This window comes from Monodelphis domestica, chromosome 3 (genome assembly GCF_027887165.1).
Source record: "Monodelphis domestica isolate mMonDom1 chromosome 3, mMonDom1.pri, whole genome shotgun sequence".
NCBI lineage: Eukaryota > Metazoa > Chordata > Mammalia > Didelphimorphia > Didelphidae > Monodelphis > Monodelphis domestica.
This window is the reverse complement of record NC_077229.1, coordinates 199,683,803-199,709,649: the sequence shown is the minus strand read 5'-3', so window position 1 is coordinate 199,709,649 and position 25,847 is coordinate 199,683,803. Positions and strand designations below refer to the sequence as shown.

General features: G+C 36.3%; 2 protein-coding genes across 2 annotated transcripts in view; one reads left to right on the top strand and one right to left on the bottom strand.

Annotated features, from left to right (window-relative positions):
* The first annotated feature begins 1,924 nt into the window (after positions 1-1,924).
* TXNDC5 (thioredoxin domain containing 5) lies at positions 1,925-24,356 on the top strand. The gene is made up of 10 exons (XM_001377899.5): positions 1,925-2,777; positions 6,859-7,008; positions 9,219-9,324; positions 12,248-12,344; positions 14,404-14,519; positions 16,320-16,406; positions 17,016-17,156; positions 19,562-19,644; positions 20,625-20,754; positions 22,251-24,356. Exons 1-10 carry the CDS (start codon positions 2,524-2,526, stop codon positions 22,371-22,373), a joined length of 1,287 nt encoding a protein of 428 aa, XP_001377936.4. The 5' UTR covers positions 1,925-2,523; the 3' UTR covers positions 22,374-24,356.
* BMP6 (bone morphogenetic protein 6) overlaps positions 21,950-25,847 on the bottom strand; it is a 218,013-nt gene continuing 214,115 nt past the window's right edge. Inside the window, exon 7 of the mRNA XM_001367785.4 lies at positions 21,950-25,812. Coding sequence (XP_001367822.1) covers positions 25,663-25,812 — 150 coding nt within the window. The 3' untranslated portion in view covers positions 21,950-25,662. The remainder of the gene's footprint in view (positions 25,813-25,847) is intronic.

Below are 25,847 nucleotides of genomic sequence, written 5' to 3'. Positions count from 1 at the left end.
TCCTATCTAATCCAAATTAGAAATGCAGTGTGGCAGACACCAGCATGGAAACTGAGTTGCTTTCTGACTGGGGTGATTCACATCACTGGAGTTACCTTGGAATGACACCCCCTTCTTCTCACCCCAACCCCAGAGTCTTCCTAAAATTTTCCTAGACAGTATGGGTAACCTGACTGGCTGTGGTCTGTGAACTGCTGAATTCAGACTTCTGTGGTAATCTCTGTAACCAGAGATTCAGGCTAAGATTCAGTTTGATAAGAACTCATAATCTTAGAATAGGAAAGGGCTTCAGGGGTTAGTCCAAGTCTCAACCCCCTCCTCTTGTTGCTATAGTCTTAACAAAACAAGGAAGTCAGGAGAAGCTGGTTCAGAGATGAATTTTGGGATGGTAGTAGGAAGATGAGGAAAAAGGGTGAGTTCAATGTGCAACATTCAATTCAATTCAATGAATATTTATTAAGCACCATATGTGCCAGACATTGTTTGGCACTTTTGAAAGGCAAAATAATAAACTAGTTTCCACTTTCAAGGATCTTTGGAGGGGGTGGTATGGGTAGATACAATATACACAAATATGAGTAGATTAAAATATATACAAGTAAATACAAAGTAAATTTGGAGCTAAGGAGAAAGTGCTAACAAATGAAGGTGGGATTAAAAGAGACCCCAAGTACAAACATCTTAAAATGATGTTTGAACAGAGCCTGGAGTTGTAAGAGGCAGAGGGGAGGAGGAAGACCATTCCAGACTTGTGAATAGCCTATATAAAGCCATGGAAATTGAAGGTGGAAAATCACATATAAATGAATGAAAAAAAAAATTAACTCTTAAGATGTACAAATCACTGTGTTAAAAGCTAGGGACACATAAATAAAAAAATGATAATAGTCTCTGATCTCAAGGAGCTCACTATTCTAATGAATGACAAGTTTCAGCTATGTCCTCAGGTCAAAATCCCTTAGGTCTTTAGAGTACAGAGCAAAGTAAAGAAATGCCTTTTCTTTAATGTTATTTCCACTGATAAAATAAACATAATTTTCTGATGTTTCTCCCTCGGAACATATATGGGGTTAACTTGTAAGGTAAAGGTTTGGCTGAAGTGTGTTGTTTGTGGTGTCAAACCAATCAGAAGTAGAGATATTAAGTACTTAGAAATGTAGAATAAAAAAATGAGTGGCTTTATAGATTTGGGAGTCTTCTATACAGAAGTGATAAGTAAAACCATAAAACTGAGTAAGTTTTCTAAGGAAAACATTTTAGAAAGAAAAGAAGCCCAAGGGTAGAAACTGCTTTGGCTTGACTGTTCACTAGATTGGGCCTTAAAACACAGTTCTTTCGGAAACTCCCCAACCACAGCAGGAATGAGAGGGGCTTTCAAGGTGTTTTGTAGATGAGATTGTCCTAAAAGCAGATAGGAGCTCCAGTGGTAGGACTCCAGCAGGTGGGGTCTCAAGTGAGACTTCAATATTAGATAGCCTTGATTTGAATTTGCCTTCTCTGAGCTGGGACTTGCAACTTTATGATGGTATTCAGTTAAGATCGAATGCCATTTCCCTAGGTAAAATTTTGCCTTTGGTTTTACATATTAATATACTGATGGAACTCAAGAGGTTACCTTTACTTCCCTCCATCCTGTTCTGTCATGTCCAGATTAAAAATAAGATTAGAAAGATGACTCTTCCAAAAGTTTCTTCACACTACAAACTGGTTTCATCATACCCCTCAGCCTAAAGCTAAACAAAAATCTGGTTAACACAGGTTGAAACCCCACTCTGCATTCAGTGTTCCAAATTTTGCTGAGAGGCATTTTTCCTTCCTGTAGCCTGAATCAGCAGAATTGTTACAGTTGTGTAGGCAGTGATGGATAGTGGAGAGATTAATGGATCAGGAACAGGTGACTTGGCCCCAATTCCCTGTTACCATACCTCCACGCCCCTAAATCATCACTTGGTGGTCAGGCTCCTGGTGATGAGTCTCTTGGACTTCGTAGGCTGGTCCTCTGTTTACTCTGAGCAATTCCAAAGCACAGAGGTTAAGTAACAAAGATCAAGCAACGAAAGAAAGACACATCTACAAGGGCTGGGATAGGGTGGAGAAAGCGGAGCCCCCGCCTCCACTTTGCTAGACCTCAGGCTTCGGGTGGCTACCTAGCTGGGCGCCGCCCCAGAGAGAAGCCTGGCGAGTCCATGAGGGGCCACCCACACTAGCCTTGACCTGCTGCAAAGTTGCAGCCGCTTTAGTAGCCAAGCTCAGCCGGCTTGGAGCTGCTTTGCGACAGGAGGCCCAAAGAGGAGGAGGAGAGGGAAGGGGAGGAGGAAGCTGAGTTGCTCAGGAGGGAAGGGGGAGGGGCGGCTGGCTGCTCTAGCTGCCGCGGCGGCGGCGCAGTCCCCGGGAGCAGCGCGAGCTGTCGAGTGTCCCGCGGCGGCGGCGGCGGCTAGGGCTGCACGCAGCTGCAGGCAGCCGGGTGACCGGCTTCTCGCGTGTCTGGGTGAGCTTGAGCGCGTGTGCCGGGTGCCCAGCACCATGCCCGTGTGCTGGCGGAGCTTTGGCGGGCTGTTGCCGGCGTCACCGCGGATGCTGTTGCTGCTTCTGCTGCTGCTGAGCGGAGGCAGCGGCTGGGGCTTTGCGTCCTGGGCCCGGGCAGAGGAGGTGGGAGAGCCCCTGCCCACGGAGGGTGCTGACGGGCAGGACCCACATGCCAAGCACTTGTACACAGGAGACATGTTCACCCACGGCATCCAGAGCGCCGCGCACTTCGTCATGTTCTTCGCGCCCTGGTAAACTGTCCTGTCTCTGATTCAATCCCATCCCCCTTCCTCCCCAACCTTTCCTCTCCCATTCTCCCTGCCCCTTTTCCGCCTGCTGCCCCTGCTCCCACCCCAGACTCTCTTCTCTCTCTCCTCCCCCAACCCCCGCCATGGCCCCGGGATTACTTAACTTCTCCAACCCTTTAGCTCCTGTAAATGCTCCAAAGGTCCCTCTGAACCACGGTTTCCTTACCGCTCTGAAGGAGGAAAAGTGAGGTGGGGACGGCAGTGGTGATTGGGCCCCCAGAGAAGGTGGGGGAACTCCGGGGCATCCTGGTACAATGACAGCCTCGTGGCCCTGACTGGAAGTCAGGGCAGGCGCAAGGGTGGGCGAGGCCCGGGATCTGGGCCTCTACTGTTGACGTGGCACGAGAAGCCCCAGAGCTCTGGAGGAGCAGGCGGTCCCGGACCCTTATGGAGAAAGAGGGAAAGGGAGAACCCTTGCTTTGAGACTCTGAGTTTGTGGATTTTGTATAGAGAGAAGCTCATGGGGGTGGGGGGGGGGTGTAACCTTTTCTCAACTAAGTTCCTAGATAACCCTTTAACATACACCAACTTCCCTCCCTTCTTACAAATTAGGGGCCCCAATTGAGATGCCTTCTGAAAGATTCAGCTGTGACCAAGTGGCTTCCTGGTATTAAATGGGATATTTATCGAAGATCCGGTTTGCTTCCTGGTCAGGGTGTAGATATTGAATACACAAAGCAGACAGAATTCCTACACACTTTTATTAGTCCAGGCCATGTTGCAAAGATTTTGTTACAAATTATTGACCAATATATATTTGTCTTTGGGGATTTGTTGGGGACTGGGGAGAAGGGTAGAGAAGAGAAAATATACTATAAAAGAGAAGTTCTGGAGACAGACCTAGACACAGGAGGACCTGGGTTCAAATGTGGCCTCAGATACTTCCCAGCAATGTGACCCTGAGTAAGTCATTTAACTGCCTAGCTCTTCTGTCTAGGAACCAATACACAGTATTAATTCCAAAAAGGAAGGTAAGAGTTCTTTAAAAAGAAAGAGAAGTGTTCTGTTATATTTTTTACTAGCACTTCTATACACTAACCATCCAGAAATTATGGAGTGAGAATTATGGAGATTCTTTCATGGTACTTGTTATATACTGTCCCAGATAATAGAATAAAAAATAGAGCGAACTAGTTCATTCTCCCACATTTTACAATAAGGATACTAATATACATAGTTAACTTGCCTAGCCATGCAGTAAGTGGCAGAGTTAGGATTTAAATTCAGGTCCTCTGATTCTAAAAACCTATGTTTTTTTCCTCTTCACCATCACATCACCTCCTATATTATTTTCTCCTATTGAAACCTTATTGGACTTATTCCTAGTGTAGTGATAAAATATGATTTCTTCTCTTCTTTTCTTTTTTAGCATAGTATATACTGGAAATTGGTAATTGTTTCTACTAGATGATATAAATGATCTAACTTATCAATTAATTTTGAGAACATGACCTGTTTGTAATGTGTGTGCTAGTCATGTCTATCAGTGTTTTATAGCAAAAAAAAAAAAAAGAGTCCCATGGACTAAAACGTGATTAAGGGGGCAGCTGGGTGCCTCAGGGATTGAGAGCCAGGCCCAGAGATGGGAGGCCCTGGGTTCAAATTTGGCCTCAGACACTTTTTAGCTGTGTGACCCTGGTCAAGTCACTTGACCCCCATTGCCTAGTCCTTACCGCTCTTCTGCCTTAGAACCAATACCCCATATTGATTCTAAGATGGAAGGTAAGGGTTTAAAAACAAACAAACAAACAAACAAACAACACATGATTAAACTAAAGAGCCTCAATGAAGTATTTAGGCCTTATAGATGACTTTAATGTGGTACGATCACTGATATGTTTCTACATTTATTATATCAGATTAATCGTTACATTATCGAAGCACTAATCAGTAAAGGCAAAATTATTAAAAAGATAAAATTGGTTTATCTATCAATAACTAGTCCTTTATTAAGTGATTACTATACAACTTTGCTTAGCACAGACAAAAGTGAAACTGTTCCCTTCAAGGAACTTACATTCTACTTTATGAAGGACCCAATACCAACTCCAAAGTTTTCACTTCCATAAAAGTTTTTTTCGGGAAAGGCTTTTAGTGAATTCACCAGTGGAGAAAGAACAACTTTAATAGCTGGCTTAGGAGTTGATCTCTATGCCATAGTTTGAATGCCTTCAAGATGGTGGTTCTTATCCTCAAATTTTTTATTCTATATGAACTGAAATTCCATCAATAGAAATTAATGCAGCTCAGCAGACATCCTCTGTTCAAAATATAAATACTTCTAGAAGACTCATTATGAGTTATTCAGTGAGAATTAGCTAATTTTACTTTCTTCCAAAAATTTAGCTAAGGACATCAGTAGTGAGGACCATAATTAGAAACACATGAAAGCTTAATTAGTGGTGTGGATGTTTCAAAGAGGCAGAATCATGCTTGATTTAAAGAAAACATTATAATTATTAGACCTATCCAAGAATGGAAATGAATTTCCTTTAATAAGCTGACCATATGGGTATGTTATAGTAAGAATACTTTTTTGGGTATGGTTAGACTAGATAGATGTCTTCTAATTTCCCTTTCAATGCTAAAAGTGTATAGGTTTGGTCTCAATAAAAACTTTGTCTTCATTAATATTTTGCAGAGTACCAGAAAAAGGGGAAAGAGAATACTTATCTTTCCCACATCCTAGAACTTATATTAGCAATATTAGTCCTGCAGATGAGCCATCTTATTAAATAGACTTTGTAGGCCATCTTAGGAACTGAAACACCATGTAGGGAATTGTTCCTCCTAGATGTTACAAATGACAAACTTATAAAATAATTTTCAGAGCATGACCCATTTGTTACTTGTGTTGTACTTGTACCTATCAGTGTTTTATAGCAAAAAATAAGTGAGCCCTATGGATTAAAACAATGCTGGTCTAAGCAGAGAATGAATTTGCTGATGAAAAAAGCAGGATATAGTGATATAATTTTAAAATTAACTGACAGTAGAGCTTAGGTGTGTTTCCAAAGTACAAGTATTAATTTTGAATAAAATAAATGACTTTTTAACTTGGAATATCTTCATCAACAAACAGCTACAAAGTGGATGAGAAAAGAAGATCAAGTTTGAGCACTTAATAGTAAATAATTTATTTTTGTGGTTTTTAGAGATATGAATATTTCCCAGAAAATCAGTTCTAAAGTTTTTTTCCTTCTTAATTCATTTCAAGTTACCAACAGAGATGTGTGGCTCTTGACAGTAATGTTTAAAAAGCCTTTTATTTAATAACAATGTATTATAAAGTAACAATACAAAGTTTGGCACTACACAAAGAAAATGCTATATAGTAAATCACCCAAGAGATGTCATTTACAGTAAATTAATCATTACTCTCCTAAAAATTAGGATTAGTAATTTCTTCTTTAAAAAAACACTGACTTATTATATGATGAAAACATATTGATTTTTGTGGTTTTCTTTCAATCTTATCTCAGCTCCATAGTGCAGGTTGTTAAAGCCATCTGCCCTCCTTTTGGAGACCTTATGCCATGATATTTAGCTTCTTTGTGGACAATTCATTTGGATAGAATGAAATTGTAAATGAAGCCAAGGTTTAGGAACCTTGTATACGAACCTGTCCTCCTGAGATTGAGTTTTTTTCTCTTCAGATGGTTCCTACAAACTAGCTATCTTATTGATATGTGCTCTTGGTCATAAGGAGAACTACATGGGACAGTGTGGATAGATGATTAGTTTAAATTAATACTATTAAAAAAACGGGTGAACATATTCTCTGTAGAATCTTTACTTGTATTTCTGTATAGAAAAAGGTAGCAAGTTTCAAAAGGTACATCAGACACAACTATTAGTCTGATTTATTGCTTAGCAAAATTTGACCCTCACTATAATCACCTTTTTTGCTCTTCAAGTTAGTTACTGATACTTTTCTAGGACTTATGTTAAAAGGATTGAGCAAAGATCATAAACTTTAACTTACTAGCAGTCATTAAATTATATACCATTTATCTAATTTTAGGTGTGGACACTGCCAGCGGCTACAGCCAACTTGGAATGACCTGGGAGATAAATATAATAGCATTGAAGATGCAAAGGTTTATGTTGCAAAGGTGGATTGCACAGCAGATACTGAATTGTGCTCTGCACAGGGTATTAGAGGATATCCCACGTAAGTAGAATAGGATGTGTATTTGTGACATTTTTCAAGTTTTTCCACATCCATCTGCCAATTAGATAAAGCCAAATTTTATGTTAATCTTTTGGTGATTTCCTTTGTTTTATAGTAAGTAGGTGTGAAATTTAAGCAAGCATTCCACATTGCCAGAGAAAAGTTATCCTTATTGCATTTATTTTGTATATATATATCTTGCAATTTGTTTTAAAAATCTTTCATTAAATCTCTATTGTATTTTCCTTTTGATAAAACATCTTTGAGGCATGAGATGGGGTAACTTTTTAAATTCACTAGCACATTTTCCCTAATACAGCACTTGTTTCAATTCTAGATTCAGAGTAGTACTGGAAGAATACCTTTGAGGCCATCTAGTATAACCTCATTTTAGAGATAAGGAAATTGAGTCTGGGAAATGTTAAGTGATTTCCCAAGATCATATAGCACTTTAGGCAGAAATTTTTGGGTGTGCTCACCATGTCTGAAAGTAGCATATTCTAAAATTATGCCTTTAAGACAGGAGTTCTTATCCCTTTTTTTTTTTGTCATGGATTCTTCTATCAGTCTGGTAAAATTCATGGTCTCCTCAGAATAATGTTTTTAAATACAGTTAAATACAATTATAAAAATATGTTTAAGAAGTATGTTCATAGATAACAGGACTAGTCCAACCTTTCTGAAAGCAATTTGGAACTATGCTCTAAAAGCTATAAAACCATGCATGTCCTGGTACCACTTTAGATCTTTGTCTCCAAAAAGATAAAAGAGAATGTGTACAAAAATATTTATAGTGGCTCTTCTTGTGGTGGCAAAGAATTGATAACTGAAGAGATGTCCATCAATTGTTGATTGTCCTGCAGTGGGAATTAGGGTATATGAATGTGATGAAATATTATTGTATATTAAGAAATGATAAAGAGGATGATTCTAGAAAAACTGGAAATACTCATGAACTAATGCAAAGTGAAGCCAACAGAACCACAGAAGTAAAAGTACAATTTCCATGGTAATAGCAATATTGTAAAAAGTAATCAATTATGAAAAACTTAGTAACGCAATGGCTCACCACAGTTACAAAGGACTCATGAGGAAAATGCTCTCCACCTCCACGTAAGGTGCAAATGGAAGCAATTTTTTTCCCTCTTTCTTTTTTTCACCGCTGGGACATGTCATATGGAAATTTGTTTTGTATGTCTATATTTGTAATAGATTTTGTTTTTCTTGTCCTCTCAATGGATTATGGAGGAATGAGGGAGGGAATCTGAAAATAAAATAAAATTGAATGGGTTTTTTAAAAAAAATTCATAGACTCTAGGTTAAGAACCCTTATTTTAGAGAATCCTAGTTAGGACTGCTATCATAACTGATGAAGTAAATAAATTATTGAACTTGAGCAATTTTCTGCTAAAGGCAGCTCCATTACATATACTCAAGCTTTATGCTTTGAAAACATTTAGGTAACTCTAGAATAAGTAGAAAATGAACTCATTGCAGCCTAATGCATCTGCTGGTGACTTCTACTAGTAAAATAATAGACAGTTGACTTGTGAACAGTAGTTAATGGTTATAGACCAATTTTGAAAAATATATCAAACCTGGGAAGTTATGCTTTTCAGTTTCCTGGTTTTGAAAAATAAACTTTGACATATTCTGCCAATTGAAAATTAACACCTAATACTTTAGGTCCCCTTAAAAGATGGACCTTCTTATATTTATTTGCAATGTTTGAATGAGATATGGGTTATTTCTTAAAGATTAGAATTGCATAAAATTTCCTTAGCTATCCTTTTTTTTTCTTTTTGCTTCCTTGAAAACTTTATTAGAGGAGCAACTAGGCAGCTCATTAGAGAGAGCCAGGTCTGGAGATGGGAAGTCCTGGGTTCAAATTTGACCTCAAGCACTTACTAGTTTTATGTATGATCCTGGGCAAGTCATTTAACCCCAATTGCCTAACCCTTACCTCTCTTCTGTATTAGAACCAGTACTTAGAATGGATTTTAAGAGAGAAAGTAAGGGTTAAAAAAAACTTTTAAAAATCTGACATCAGAATATATTTGTAAATCATTTAAGTTAAAAAATCATTTAAGTTAAAAAATCAAAATGGTCCTCAGGAAGGAAATACAACATCTTGAAGCTAGTTAGTTGAAGAGTTTTTGAGAGAACATATACACATACATAACATTTCTTTTTGTTATTTTAATTTTCAGTTTAAAGTTTTTTAAACCAGGCCAAGAGGCTGTGAAATATCAGGGTCCCAGAGATTTCCAGACTTTGGAAAATTGGATGCTGCAGACACTAAATGAAGAGCCAGCTGTAAGTACATAAGAAATTTTTCTTTCCTCTTCCATCAAGTTAATAACTTTCCTATATAAGGAGTTAGCTTTTGCTTTCTAATAGGAAAACAATTTTTAAAAATGATTTCTTTTAAGAATGCTATCCACAATTTACGCATCGGCTATGGGGGGTGGGGGGAGGAAAAGAAAATGATCTATGTCTTTAATGAATAATGCTTGGAAATGATCAAATAAAATATAATTAAAAAAAAAAAAGAATGCTATCCACATTCAGAGAAAGAATGGTAGGGATAGAAACGTGGAAGAAAAACATGTGATCGATCACATGGTTTGGTGGGGATATGATTGGGGTTTAAATGTTAAAAGATCACTCTATTACACATATGAATAACATGGAAATGGGTTTTGAACAATGATACACATATAACCCAGTGGAATTGCTTGTCAGCTCTGGAAGGGGGGAGAGAAGAAGAGGGGTAAAAATCATGAATCGTGGAACCATGGAAAAATATTCTAAATATTTTTTTTTAATGATTTCTCTTGGTTGTAATGAAACTAGCTATTAAATTTAGATGAATAATTACCTTAGGATCTTGGATTTACAGTGGAAAGGAACCTTAGAGATCATCTAATCCTATCCTCCCTTTTAAAGATAAGGAAACTGAGCTTCAGAGAAGCAAATTGACTGGTCCAAGATAAGTAGCAGAAACGAATTCTGAATCCAGATAGTATGACTTCAACTCCAGTATGGTTTCTACTGTACCATGCTGCTTCTCAACAAATAAACTACCTTTGTTCTCATTTAAAAGTCACTGACATTGTAAGCAAATGATTATTATGAGATACTGTAACTAGCTCTAAGCAAAAATTGAAGTCTGAGACAATGATATCCAGTATGAAAAGTCATTCTTATAGAGAACTCAAGCAAGGGCCTTCTCTATGGGATTAATATAGCATATGTTCCAACTATTTCCTCCTATTCTTTCTTTTCCCTTCTCATTCCATAGTTTGCTGATAGTATGAACCCATAGATTCCTCTTTGCTGATAAACTAATCCAGCCTAATCTCTTATAACGTGGGTCATCTTCCCTACCACACCCTATACTAAACCTTTCATAATCTGATTATTACAGAAACTCTTACAGTGCTACTTCTAGAAGAGCTTAAACACCATCTAATATAGCCCCATCATTTTACAGATGAAAAAATTCTTAAAATTCATAAAAATCTCAGAGCTAGTGCTTTCTTTTGTCCGATAACTTTCAATTGGATGATTCATTATTGGTTGGATCCTTAGTTTTCTCTTGGGGGCCCTTCAATTTGTTGTATTCAGTATGAAACCTCTCATAAAAAGAAAATCTTTGGTGTGGCATTTGATTCACTAAAGGAGTTGTGCTCACTAAAAAACTCAGTGAGCACCATAGGCCTACAGAAGAAATAAAGAATAAATCCTTCTAATTTTGTGTGGCAGAGAACATATTATCATACTTTTCCAGTGTTAGACTATGTTTTAAAAAATAAAACACCTTAATTACTGGTGAGTAAATTCAAATCTGTCAATCAATGTCTTGGTTGTGTCTTAGTCATAACCAGATTTTGATATTATTATTATTATTATTATTATTATTATTATTATTACTTTCACATAACCTTAAACTTTGAATTATGAATTTTATGGAAAATATTCCTATTCTTCCTGAGGGCACTTATTTTGAAGTGAAATTAAAATCTTTCAAGTGAGCACTGACAATGTTAGAATGAGACAGATAAGTCAAAAAGCCAGTCAGTCTTTTACTGAAGGTACCTGAGAATCCTGAAATTATTGGTGCCTTAAAAAAACACCTCTATTCTTATATTATCCAAACATGAGGATTTAGGGACAATTCATAGAAATAATAAACATAAAATTCTTAAGCCACATTTTTCTCTTCTGTTCTTAATTATCTTTTTAGGTTCAGATAGTATATCTTACTTAATAAACAAATTGAAGCACTCATCAATTTGTATTCAATTTGTAGGGTAGCTAGGTGGCTCAGTAGATTGAGAGCTAGGCCCAGAGACAGGAGGTGCTGGGTTTTAGTCTGGCTTTAGCCACTTCCTAGCTATGTAATCCCAGTCAAGTCACGTAACCCCCATTGCCCAGCCCTTACTGCTCTTCTGCCTTGGAACCAAAATATAGTATTGATTCTAAGACAGAATATAAGGGCTTTAAAAAACTGTTCAATTTGATATAGTATCTTTTTAAACTGAAGTGTTTTTTTTTCATTATCATCATTATCTTGAAGAAGTATAATTCATGATTTACATTTTAGCTATGTAAGTTTTGTGGCTCTTAACACTACGACAGTGGCTATTCTCCTGTTTGCCAAAAAGCACAAACCCTAAGCCTCTGAATGACATTTTAAAAATCTGTAGTCCTCTCAATTAAGGATGAGCTATAGCATGGGACATCGCTTGATTGTAATTGAATCTGACATTTGAATGTTACACTCTTAGGGATGCTTTTGTGTGCTTGTAGTACTTGGAATGGTATAAAAAGCTAGCACATTTTGTAATATCTCTCTAATAGGGTTTTTGAAAAACAACTAAATGCAGTGATGTATGTGCAATACTTCGTTACCATACGTAGGCTATAAATAGGAGCTATCCACCATCATCTGTGTAGAAACCTAGGTTTGCTGTAGAGCGATATTTGAAAAAGAACTTTCCACACTGGTTTCATTATCCAGGTACCCAAAGGAGTTCATGTGGTAGACAAATGGCATGAATTGCCAGGGTGGCTTAATAGTGAGTTATCGATACAAGGTAGTTAAAGGAGTTGATCTCTAGAGAAGTTATACTTAAATAGATTCCACCAAAAACTTCCACCTACAAAATTAATTGCCTTTACAATTACAATTGCCTGGACAACTCTTGGTAATTACCTTGTTGCTACTTAATAGACACCAGAGCCTGAGCCTGAATTGCCAACAGCCCCAGAACTCAAGCAGGGACTGTATGAGCTCTCAGCAGCCAACTTCAAACTACATATTGCAGAAGGTATGTGTGCATGTGCTCTCTTCACATCTGTGGACATCCAGGATAGGCTGAGTACTGAGTAGATCCTGTGGTGAAATTTGTCCCTTTGTGTTTGTTTTGTGTTTTCTTCTTGTCTAGTTGGGCCTTTGACTTCTTATGCTACTCAGTCATCAATAAGTTGTGATCTGTTTTAAGTTGAGAGTTCTGACACTAGAAGTTCTTTACACTGTGAAATCATAGATCTTTCTGTTAATATGAGAACAAGTATGATAAACGGTCTGGACAGGGGACAGTATTGCCATGAGTGAATTATCTATCAAAAGTCAGATTTGAAAAGTAGAGAGGCTATTTCCCAACACACGCACACACATACATACTGTAAAAATTAAATTACACAATACATAAATGCACATGCACATACAGCCCTTGTCCTTTAAGATTCCTGTCTGTAGTTTCTGTGCACAAATGATGGTGCAAGAGGTTGGATATTAGCCAAGAACATACTTAATCTGTGTGCTAGATAATCCATCCTTACATAACTAAGAAATGAAGAAATTCTCTTTAATCACATTTAGTTGGAAGCAAATTAGATTTGGCTGACCTGTGATTAAAGTGTAATTTTTCATTCTTTTGCTTAGATACTTAATTTTTTACTTGTGTGAAGTTTTTCTATATGAGTAAAATCATCTTTGCATATATGTATGTGTATATATGTGCATACACACATTTGATAGAATTTTTAGTGTTTTTCTTGTACAATCATCTTTTGCTTTATGAAATAAGTGTATTTTAACAAAGAAAGGTGCAAAGAGAACTTTTCCAAAATAAACCCCATTTCCCCCCATTAACTTCCATGATAAAATAAAATGTTACCCTGGGGTCAAAAATCTTCATGAAGATATAATTGAAAATTTTTGATGATAAAAGGCTAAACTTGTAATCCTCAGTTAAAAGTATTTATCTCAAGTCTAATGTTTAAATATTGTGGGATATTTAACTTCTATATAGTTGGTATGGAAAGTTATCAAATCTGCTTACATATAAAGAACAGAAAAATATATCTATATAATTATATAATGAAAAGAAAAAAGATGCCCAATAGCTTCCATTCCATCCCATCCCATCCCACCCCAACCTCCCTTGTTCCTCAATATGAAGGGAATTGAGTATAAGATTAGACATTTGTGAGTCCTCTCTGGGGGAATTTTGTTACTGTAGCCTCAAAAAGATCTTTCTTTCCTGATACATTGTGTGTGAAAATGTCTTAGAACCATGATGTGCTATATAATTTAGTAGGTCATTATTTTTTAACAGTCTCATTGTTAAAAGGATCTTGCATCATTGTTTAAGAAGTATGCTACTAACAGAGGTTCTCAGGTGTTTGAGTGTACTAGGTTTTGTATTAGAATAGACCACCTTAAAATGCCTTGACATTTATTGTGACTAGCAATTCCTCACTAAAGGTTTTACTCATTGTATGACAGCCTTTTTCTGTTTGCTTTTATGGTTTTACACCTCATCATTAGTATAGGAGAGAGGTCATGGGATTCATTTGCCAGGATAAACTGAATAAACTTCAAAGTGTCAGCCTTAAGGGCTGAATGATAGATGCCTCTTTATTAAAAGCATTGCATTTCCCAGCTTCTTCCTAAACTCATTGATGATGTTATAATGACATCGCATTCAATAAGCAAAAAGAGTATTTCTATACCAGGTCCGATAATCATATTTTAAGCTTTTGGTAATTTTTTATCCTACTCATAACCTAACTTTTTAAGAGCAGACCTGACAGTTCAACTCCTAGACTGATGAGCTCAGCAGAACCTAGATTACAGTTTTCCATTTTAAAAACCACTTATGAGTTTATATTTTTCCTAGCTTAAAGAGTAATAGTCAATTTACAGATTTACAGATTCTAGCTTCTGTTATTAGAATTATAGTAAACTTAAAGATTTGTTAGAGATCAGGATGGTTGTCTTTGGCTTTAACTAAATGTACAATTACATAAAATTAATTTAAATTGCTTTAAATTTTTTCAATTGTTCTCTTTCTCTCCATTCCTGCCTTATTTTTTGAAAAGGCAATCACTTTATCAAATTCTTTGCCCCATGGTGTGGCCATTGTAAGGCCTTAGCTCCAACTTGGGAACAGCTGGCTTCAAGTCTTGAACATACAGGAACTGTCAAGATTGGCAAGGTAGGTGAAAACTCTTCTTAAACTGGGAATATTCCTCTTCTGGCAGGATTAATTAAGTAAAGTAGCATATTATTCATTTTATGTACTTCTAGTCACAGGCTTGATTTATTTATCCCAGTTAGTGTGTCTGTCACCTGATAATTCATTTCACTGTAATAGATAGTGATGTGTTGGTGATCTTACAGGTTTTTTCCATAGTATACAGATAAATGATGTGGCTATGGCTGCTTTGTTTAATTGGAAGACATGGCCCATTCTGAATGGAGGAGACCCAATTATCCTTTCAAAGGAGACATAACAAAGTCTAGTACAATAGACCATTGATGAAGTTGGATACTTTCCACATTTGATCTTACCCAATAGTCAAGACTTAATAATTGGTTTAAGAGGTCCTAGGTTCAAATCCGGCCTCAGCCACTTCCTAGCTGTGTGACCCTGGGCAAGTCACTTGACCCCCATTGCCTACCCTTACCACTCTTCTGCCTTGGAGCCAATACACAGTATTGACTCCAAGACGGAAGGTAAGGGTTTAAAAAAAAAAAAAATAATTGGTTTAAGAACTTGATGGGATTTCAGAAGAACCTTTTGAATTATGAATCCTGTATTTTTTCATGTTCAAGTGGGTAAAGGGTATCCAGCATCTTCTGGAAGATCTTGGGCTCCAAAGGAACTTGAGGGTAGTTAAGTGCTTCTCATTTCCTTTATACTCTTGAGCTCTATATTCACATTTTCATGTGAATTTTATTTTTATTTTAGAATCGATACTATATTTCTCTTCTTTATCACTATAAACACAATTAAGCAGGTATGGAGATTGATTTGTATGCATGAGTAATACTGACTTCTGCAGAGCAAACTACCCATTTGATTTGCTAACCCATTTAACTGAGAGTTACCTATATATATTTTTTGCTTTGCATTTATAGGTCTAGAAGTTTATTTTTAAATTAGCCTTTTAAATGTCTTGATGTGAGTGATTGTGAAATAGAAATATTGAAGATGTAAGACATAAATACAAAGAAATCACTTTACACCATATTTCTTCCACCCTCAGAATCCATGTTTATAAAAACAAATGGAAGACTCTTGATGAAGAACCTTCTTGCTCTTTAGGTGAAAACTGCCCTTTATCAATGGCCAGCAGACTTAAAAACAACTAGACATGAGATTTTAAACTTCTCTAACTTATCTAATCAGTGATATTTGATGTACTATGATTTATCCTAATGCATACTGATGATATAGACATTCATTTGGAAGTCTTTTCCTTATTTCAAAATACTATGTTCATGCTATATGTTACAAATTCATTGATTTCTATTTCTCTTGTGTGTATTAGGGCCTTTGTGAACAGTTTTCTTATTTACATTTAATCCTTTCTGGATGCTGAATATGATCTAAAACCAACTTTATCCCATTTATTCAGTATTTGTAATTGCATATCATGAGAAGTAGAATGTTACTTTGGATAAACTCAGTAAGACAAAATTACATGTAAATATAACTTTTTTTATAACATTGAATGAAACCTTTAGTTCATGGAGTGTGTCAACTCCATTCTCAAATATTTGGGTCTCATATGTGACCTTGATAAGTGACTGAAAGATTGCATGAGACCTGTAATAACATTATCAATGATTTAAACTAATAGAATTGAGAACTCTATAGCTTCCAGGAAATGATTCCCCCTCAAAAGTGCAGTTTGAGTTTCGAGAAATTATTGAATGTTTTACTTTTCAGGTACCTAATGTGCTACATTCTACTTAGTAATAAAGCTCAGCACTTTAATTTTAATTTTAGGTTGACTGTACCCAGCATTATGAGCTCTGCTCTGGAAATCAAGTACGGGGCTATCCTACACTTTTGTGGTTTAAGAATGGCGAAAAGGTGAGACTCCATCATGTTGAAGTTCAGATTCTGATTTGAAGTGGGCATGAGTGTAAAAGATGCCTTAAAAGTTGCAACAAAGAGACAATAACCTTAGTTTGGACACTGAGTTTTAAGATTATGTAAACTGGATCAGCGGAAAAATGATTTAGGGTACTTGGGAAGGAAAGTTTTCCCATTCAACTGTTAGTAGTTTAATAACTTCTAATTTTATAGAAGTACATCTGACCACACTTTTGGCAGTATTGGTTGTTGTACACTCCTCCTAGCTCTGACTTCCATATTTTACCTGGCTTATCTTTAAATCAGTTTGAAATATATATCAGTCATTGTAAGGAATTTAACAAGATTTTACTAATTTTTAAATTTGCATCCAACTCACCAAAGGAAACAAAAAGTTGTTGGGGTCTAGAAGTGTGGCCAAAACAGAGTTAAACTGCATTAAACTCCTAATTATGCACTCTCCACTTTTATTTTTTAAAGTATAATAAAGTTAGATGCACAACAGTGGATTTTATTACTAAGTGAACCTTCAGTTGAACCTTTAAGATTTGATATTTAAATAAAAGTGACTCAGTAAATGTTTGTGTAATATATCATTGTGTGTAGACTGACCAGTACAAAGGAAAGAGGGATTTGGATTCACTGAAAGAATATGTAGAGTTGCAACTACAGACTGTTGTAGGGGAAGTCTCAGAAACGATTGAAGCTTCTGAAACCCCAGAACTTGCTACAGAACCTGCTACTGAGGTAAGTGCCATAAAATGATATGTGAGGAATTCCATTTTACCCGTATACAACATTTACCCTCAATCTTTTTGACAAAAAGCAAGTTAGTGACCTGGAAAGAATAAGTTTGTCAGCTCTACTAAAATACCAATCACTTTGTTCAATAAATTTTACATATTGAGTGGTAAATATATCAAATATAAGCCCTTGCTTTAAAAACTTTGCAAATTATGGATAAAAAATATAGAGATAATTTTTATTTACTAGGTTTAGGGGATAAATGTATTTTCAGAATATTTGTAATCCTGAGCTAATTTTCATCACTGTCTCACTTATCGTAGTGTTCTTTACCTGTTTGGAGATCATTGTACTTAAAATAAATTTCCACCTGAAAATTCATTAGCAGCAATATGCAGTACAGTGGGATTTAGTGATAATCTCCATTCTTTTCCATTTTAGAGTTCTTACCTGGGGTGTTGTCTATAGGTTTATATGTTGTACAGACACATTTTCCCATCAAAATAGTGCAGCATAAAATAATAGTAACATGTATATAACCAGTGTCAGGCACCACGCCAGGTGCTTTACAAATATTTATAAACAGTGGATAGATTATCAAACCAGTCTACAAAATCCTTGTTACCTCATAAAAATTCTTGAAGTATGGTAACACTATTTCCATTGTACCTAACCATTATTTTAATATTTCTATGAGAATATATATTTCAGTCTTCAATTCATATTTTAGGAGCCCTTCTCCATCTTCCCTAACAAAGAGAACAGGAACTTACTCTTGTAGGAGGGAAAAGTAGGAGATAATACTGCGTACCAGGAATCTGTAATCTTAGTATTTGAATAAGATAAAGTACTTGCCTGGATCAATTATACCCTAGTTTCCTGGTATTCTGAATCAAGGAACAAAGCATCATTGCACCCCTAGATTTCCTTGCTCCTCTTTCATAAATTAAGAGTTCATAAGCTGAGGACTCCTTGCATATTAGTTTAAAATTGGCATCTTGGTTTGAGAAATAAACAGATGATCTTGCAATTGTGACCACATATTTTAGAAGAGTGTATGTGTCATGTTGGTTAAAAAAGTCACCCTTAGCTGTGTATAATTATATACTATTAATATTTTCACTAAATACAGAACTCTTTTTATTTAGAAAGTTTTCCACAGGTTTAAGTGGGTCTTTCAGTGAATGACTTAATATTTATGGACTTCCCAACTTGGCAGCTCTTTATTTCAGAATCTTTTCAGTTTTCCACAAAGCTTCTGCTTAAGTTACCAACATTAATACTGAAATATATTACTCATTGCCAAACTCAAAGAGAACAGCCTAGTGCATCTTAGCTTGAGTTCCCATGGTATATTAGACCATTTGTTCTCTTGGGGGAAATGAAGGCCTGTTTTAGGAGAAGTATATAGAACTTGTCTAGAGAGGGTCATGGTAAAGTAGGCTTACTTGTAGCCACTTTAAGCCAGATGCTCTAGCCAGGGCTGAAAATAACTCGTGTATTTTTATGAAGGCAGTTTTCTGGTAGATACATTTGTCTTTATGAGTGTTTTAGTTCATATCTCCTGTGGTTATATGCCTCACAATATGTTGAGTTTTTCTTAAAGAAAGAGCAGCATTTCTCATATTGAGTTCTTGTGAATTCAGAAGTGAAAAGAAGTCTTTTTCCCCTTAGCCAATATACTATGTATAGAGGAATTGTGCTTTGTGTGGTGAAAAGGAAGGCACATGGATGCTCTCAGAGCGATTGAGAAGCCAGAGAGGTAACCTGAGCTTAAGGAAGAAAAGGTCACCCTATGAAATGTAAAAGAGAAGCTTCAGCTATTAAGTGAGAAGATAACGGTGATAATAACAACACTAGTTTTATTGTGCTTTAAAGTTTGCCTTCTTCCTCACAACAACTCCAAAGATGCTTTCAACTTTTTGGCAAGGCATTTTGTCTTCTAGATTTTCCTGTCAAGACCTCAAATTTTTGTGTATTTGGAGGACAACTTGAATCAGAGTAGAGACCACTCAGGTTCTATTGCTGCTTAGTTTCGCTCAGTGCCAGGCACAGGTGAACTCCTTTGTGATGCCTATTTTTTTTTCCTAGTATTTGCCAAGCAGTCAGGGCAACTTGTTGAAACAGTAGCAGCCAGGTCCTTTCTCAGCATCTGCTGTTCCTGGATCCTGTGTGAACTGTAGTGGTCTCTAGTTCGGGAAGTCTTACTCTAAGGGTGCTACCAAATGGTTTTCTTACTCACTATGTTTGTTGAATGTGAGATGTAAGCTGTGAGTACCTATATTTTGATAGCACTAGAGGAGCAAGAATGTTGGCATATTGTGTGAACCAGCCTGCTTTAGGTTTTTAGAATTTGTTCAATGTCTGCCGGAATACTAATAGTTTTGTTTCACAATTTCCTTTGATAGAGTGCTGTGCTATCTCTCTCTGAAGAGGACTTTGATGACACAATTGCTGAAGGAATAACTTTTGTCAAGTTTTATGCTCCATGGTAAGAAGCTATAAATGAATTTCATTAGGAATGAAAAAATAGAATACTTGTACACATTTTTCAATTCATTAATCAGCACTCTAGCTGATACAGATTAAATTTTGGCCCACACATTGTACTGTGTATATAGAGCTGTGGTCTTTATGTGCTTTGTATCTGCTCATGCTACTGCAAATAAGAGAAAGTTGTAATTATTCTTTTCTCTCTGATATGCTTAAGAGGACCGAGATAAGTGGTAATTTACAATTTGATTAACCCATGTTTAGGGCCATTCCATTCTGTTAGTTGACAGAGAAAAAGGAAAAGTGGGAGAAGGGAGGAGGAGTGAGTGATTCCTATGGAACTGAGTACTCTGTTCATACTTCTAGCTTTTAAAGGTAGCTTGATATAATTCATATAGCTAGCTTTAGAGACAGGAAGATCAGAGTTAGAGTCCCACCTGTGACATTTGCTAGCTGTGCAACCCTCAGTGCCCCAGACAGATCTCTAAGGCTACAAGTTGCAGAACAGTTGTTGATCTGTGTTGGTGGAGTTTCCTTACCAGAAATTACCTTTATGAATGAAATCATAAGTCCAAACCAAAAAAATTTGGCTAAAAAATCATAGTTTTATCAATTACAATTTACAGTTATAGGACATGCCCAATTAGATAATTTTGATAAAGCAAAAATCAACACAGGACATACTTTGGATTGAATTAAATTCATCCATTGAACTCCCATGTTGGAGATTTCTTGAAGTTCTTTGGAGATCTTTTTTATTTTTATTTTTGCCAGAGGAAAGAGTTAAGGAAGAGAAAGGGAAAGGAACTGATGTGAAAAGTATTAATGTGGCCTCTTGGGAATATTTAAAGATTTACAGTTTTTATCAGCCCAACTGACACTATACAGAAGAAAAAAAGAGTTGGATTGGCATAAAAATGAGTTTCAAGTGATTCTTCAATCCAGAATGTTTAAAATAGATATTTATTTTATTCCTAGGTGTGGTCACTGTAAGAATCTGGCTCCCACCTGGGAGAACCTCTCCAAAAAGGAATTCCCTGGCTTGTCAGGGGTCAAGATAGCAAAAGTAGATTGTACTGTCGAAAGAGCTATTTGCAATAAGTATTCGGTAAGTGTACACAGTTTAAAGCTTTTCGGATATTCTAGACATTGGTGTCTTGAAATGTAAAGAAAAAGCTAGATGATTTCACCCTCGGTTTGCTCACTTCCCGAACACCTTCCTTTTTCTCTGAGTTTTTACCATAGATATAATATTTTTCCTAAAAATAAAAAAGGTGGGGTTTTTTTTTAAACCTTTGTATATAACTTTGTTTGCCTTCATTTAAAAGGGGGGGGGGGGCGGTACAGAGAGGAGAGGAAATCTCTTGATGTGTTTCATAAAAATAGTTGTAAGAAGAGTATGTCTAAGAATCAGTGGAGTCCTAGATTATTTTAATTATTAACAACAGGGTGTGATATGCTAGATTGTGGTGCCACCTATGGGACTATATTGTGTGTTTCATCAATTCCTTTTCTTCTTTGTTAGATTTGATTATGGTTACAGCTTTGATTAGTTCTCAGAACACTAAATAATTACAGTATGTATCTTTAGGTAAATGTATGCTCACATGCCATTTTGACAGCTTACTCTTAAAGCCTATTACCAGCTAATTAATAAATCAAGTCTATCAATTAATCTGTGCTCACCCTGAGGGATTATTTATTTAACTAAGGACTTCTGACTTATGAAGGACTGTTATCCAATTAGTAGAAGAGAAGACTTAGGGTGAATGTGATATTTGTCTTCAATTTTTTTGAAGGACTATCAATTGGAAGAGGGATTAAACTTGTTCTACTTGGCCCCAGAGGGCAAAACGAGGACCAATGGGTAGGAGTTATAGAAAGGCAGATTTCCATGTGATGTAAGGAGAAACAATTAGAGCTATCCAGCAGAAGAATGGGCTGCCTGGGAAGGTAATGGGCTCCCCCCACTGAAAAAGCTGGATGGTCACTTGTTGAATGTGTTGTGGGAGGGGGGTCTTGATCAGGGATGAGTTGAGCCTGCTGTGGCTCCTGGGTTCCCTTCCAAATCTGAGATTACTAAGACATCCAATAATATATGTTTATGCCTTACAAAGTAATGGATACTGCTTATTTTTTCTGTTCTCTGGCTTCTTTAACACCAGTTTTGGCATATGAAAACTTTGGTGAGAAGTTAAAAAAAAAATTTTTTTAAGTTTCATACTTATAATTTATCTGTTTTTTGATTGTTGGACATTAGCAGGCAACTGTATATTAGAACTCATTAGACATGACTGAAGTGGTGGGTTGTAGCCATAATAATTTTATTCTTTAGGATGGATTATCATTTTTCTTCTCTTAATGGTCCTTTAAATTCAGTATGGAGTAAACATTTCCACTCCTTTGCTTTTTTTTAAGATGTCTGGTAAGATTTGCTTTGTTGTAAAAATTAAAGAGTTGCTTCTTTATATTTTGACCATAATGGTGTCAGGTCCAAGAAGAATCATCTGATTTGGATCTGATTGGCTAGTTTAAGAAATGGTTAGTGTATGACTGAAAACACTCATTTTAAAACATACATTTATTTGTTTTGCATTTCTAAAGGTACGAGGCTATCCCACATTGCTATTCTTCCGTGGAGGAGAAAAAGTTGGCGAACACAATGGAGCTAGAGACCTCGAAACATTACACAGCTTTGTTTTGCGACAGGCAAAAGATGAACTATAAAATCTCCCTTGGGAGTTAATTCCCTGACTGTTCTCCTATGCCCAATTTGTAGGAGTTAGTTCATGCTAATGTTGCTGAATCTCAAAGGGTGGTTATTTGGGAAACTGAATGTACTAAATTTGTGGTATCTTCTGTGTGTGCGTGTTTTTTAAGCCAACACACTGTACTGATTATTAGGTTTGTCTGGGTAAATATCTAACAAATGGTCACTGTGCAAACTGAATATTTTCAGCAGCAGTAGAGCAATAATTGCCCTTTGACCTTTCTTTGATGAAATTCAAATGGTTTCCTTTAAGACATAAATAGAGGTGAGGAAAATCAAGTTAAGGGAATTGGCAGACTATTTTTGACTTTGGGATGATTTTGGTCAAAAGTAGCTGCCAAATTATAGTTTGTAAATTGCCCACAATTGCTAGAAAGGTGGAAACCCTTAGAAGTCCTGTTGTTGCCTTTTAAAGGAAAACTTACCACTTATTAATAAGACTTTTGGTAACTTGCTTGGAAAAGAGTTTAAAGATCAAACTCCCACCTTTGGAAGAGCCTGAATGCCACCACCATGGGATTCTTGTTCTGTTCCTGTTTCATCACAGGAAGTTAGCCAAAATGAAAGTGATGGTACTTTTAACCTGTGCCTGAGTAAGATTATGTGATGCCATAATTGTATGTGTGTGTGTGTGTGTCTACATGTCAGGTGAATTATTCCTCAAGATTCTCTTGTTTGTTCCTTATGGAGCAAAATTTCCACTGCTTCATTTCTCTTTACTTGAAGCTGGAGTATTCTCAAACTTTAATGTTTGATTAATCTACTCATAAAGGAGTAGGAGAGGTATCAAAGAGCCTTTTTAAAGTATTGGCAAAGCTCTCTTCAGACTTGGATTTGGGCTATTTTAGGAAGCTTTGAAGGTAGTCCTGAGTATATTCTATTAATAAATATTTTTAACTTTGTAATGAAGATTTAGATTATACTCTTCACCTGGAAAAAAAAAAGGTAGGGTAGCCTTTTGTTTTGTCATGCAGGTGAGGAAAAAGAGAGGACATGAAGTACTGCCACAGTGCTCTAAATGCAGAACTGTAACTACGGTGGGCTGACTGGGGCTTCGCCATGGAGCACTGAAATTTAAAGGGCACAAACAATTTAACACATCTACTTGAGGTAGATGCTGATGTAATAATTGTTTCTTTTTGCTCTAGATTAATCTGAATTATATGTATCATTTTTCATGAATTTACAAAATTCATTTGAGGGCTCATTTTGTACTTCTTCCTAAACACATTTTGTGCTCCTTGCCCTGTTGGCCAAAATTGCTAGTTATGGCTCTGTCTAAACGTAACCTCTCCAAAAATTTCCTTAAAATGTAAGTGATCCTTTCAAAGACTTAATGGGAGGATAGATACTTTGTGCGGCCCTGAAAGATGATTCTGTGGTGTCTGAGTATGCTTTTCCCTACTCTTCCCCCAAACCCCTTGTGATCAGAACCAAAGAATTGGTGGTTATGCCTAGAACTCCTTTTGGAAATGAGCAGCTCCATAGCCAAATTCAGTGAAGTTGTTTCTCTTGTGTTATTCACCATGTAATTAATTACATCTTGACTAGCTACCTTGTTTAAAGTCTCCTAAAAATACTTTTCTTCAAGATCACCCTAACCTTCCCCTCATTTCTCCCTTTCCCCTTTTCTTCATTCCAGCCCCACCCCAGGATATCTCATTTAGCACAAGGTGGCAAGAACTTTTTTCAGATATATTTTATATACTTTAAAGCAGAGAATCAACTAGGCCATCTTACCCATCCATCTCTGCCTTGAAGGAAGTCTTTATTAAACACACATGGTTGGTTCACAAATGGTTTTAAAAAAATTGTCTAGAGAAGCACAATCCTCATGAATGGCTGGAGCTTTGTTTTTGCATCATGAGATTCTTGTATTAAAAAAAGTGGTACAATTTGTTTACACTGAAACTTTCTAAATAAACTCTTTTTTTTTAAAAGTCTAGTCTTTCTTTAAATGATACAGCAATATGGATATAAAATAATGACAATAAATTATAGTTTATATTTACAAAAAACTGTAAGTGCAAATAGTTATAGATCATAAATGTATTGTTTAACCAGTTTAGTATGAAATAGATTTCTTATTACATGGTTGCCCCAAAACAGCTTTTTAAAAAATAATCTAAGATTTAATCTGAGCTTGACCACCTCCACCTGATACTGTGGTTCTTTTTCTTTTCTTAAACAATGTAATCACTCAACCTACTTCATAACATATTGGGGTACTTTCTGATTGATCATTTCTGCACATACTTTTAATTTTACCCTTTTTTTTTTTAGTTTTGATTCTGGGATAAAGTTTGCTCTATAATAACAGACAAACATTTCACTGCTCTAGTTGGGGGTGCCAGATTCACTTTTCCATCATTTGCTGTAATTGTGTAATTGTCAGACAAGATCTACTAAAGAGGTGAAGTATAACACTGTTTTCACAAGTTATACAGTCTGTCAAGAAGACAACTGTTAAGAGTACACTCCACCCCCCAGTACAGATTCACCTCAAAGGAAGATGGGCCAAGTTCTTAGTACTTACATATATAAGTTCAGTGTATGCTCAGACCTAAGGGAAAAGAGATTTAGTAGGAGGATTGAGGTGTGGGGAAACATTTTTTTCTTTGATTGAAATAAGTGTATTTTCACACCAGCAAAGCTCAAACACATATAGTAATTATTCTCTAAAACAAGGCACTTCCTGAACCCTCAGGATATGCCTAGGGGTGTCAGTCTAATTTTTTTTTGTCTTGAATGAACCCTAACACCAATGATTTGTCCGTAAAATTTGTCCCCAAGCTTATTTACCTTTGACAGAATGAATTCATGTTAGCATTACATAGCCAATAATAGCTTTATTTCCCTAAATTTATATTTTTACTCTTCACTCTCAGGCATTAACACCATGAATAGCTTGATCCAAGCTAAAACAAACTAAATTTGGCAGACTTTTCTTTGGAAAATCCTTCAACTCTCATTTCTGCAGTTAGCAAACCCTCATGCCATCTTGTTATATCCATACTAAGCCTACTACAATCCATCGCCTACTCACATTATTTATCCAGTGAGCAATTTATTAATGAAAAGTCCTTTAATTCTTCTTTTTTTCATAAGGCACCAACATGTAATTATTTGACAGATTACTCAAATTCAGCCATGCCTCCTCTGTAGCTTTTCTCACAGCAGATGCCACCTAGCAATCCAGGCCAGAATTTCATAGTGTTTTTACCAGGTGAGATTTTGGTTTTCAGGTCAATGACATCCGCAAGCTCTCACCACCATGTTTCTGTATTTTTTCAAGATGACATTGGAGTTGTCATCAAAATAAAGCACTGAAATAGCATTTAGCTTGGTAGGTGCACAACATGGTTTAGGAACATAATCAGGATTCATCAGGTGAACCTATTAAAAATAAAAGAAAAATATTTGATTTATTT

Bases quoted from the DNA above. Each gene is read 5' to 3' on its own strand.
- TXNDC5 (XM_001377899.5), top strand. From the start codon at position 2,524: ATGCCCGTGTGCTGGCGGAGCTTTGGCGGGCTGTTGCCGGCGTCACCG. The intron at 17,157-19,561 runs GTAAGTGCCATA...TTCCTTTGATAG, and splicing joins CTACAGAACCTGCTACTGAG to AGTGCTGTGCTATCTCTCTC. The intron at 20,755-22,250 runs GTAAGTGTACAC...GCATTTCTAAAG, and splicing joins CTATTTGCAATAAGTATTCG to GTACGAGGCTATCCCACATT.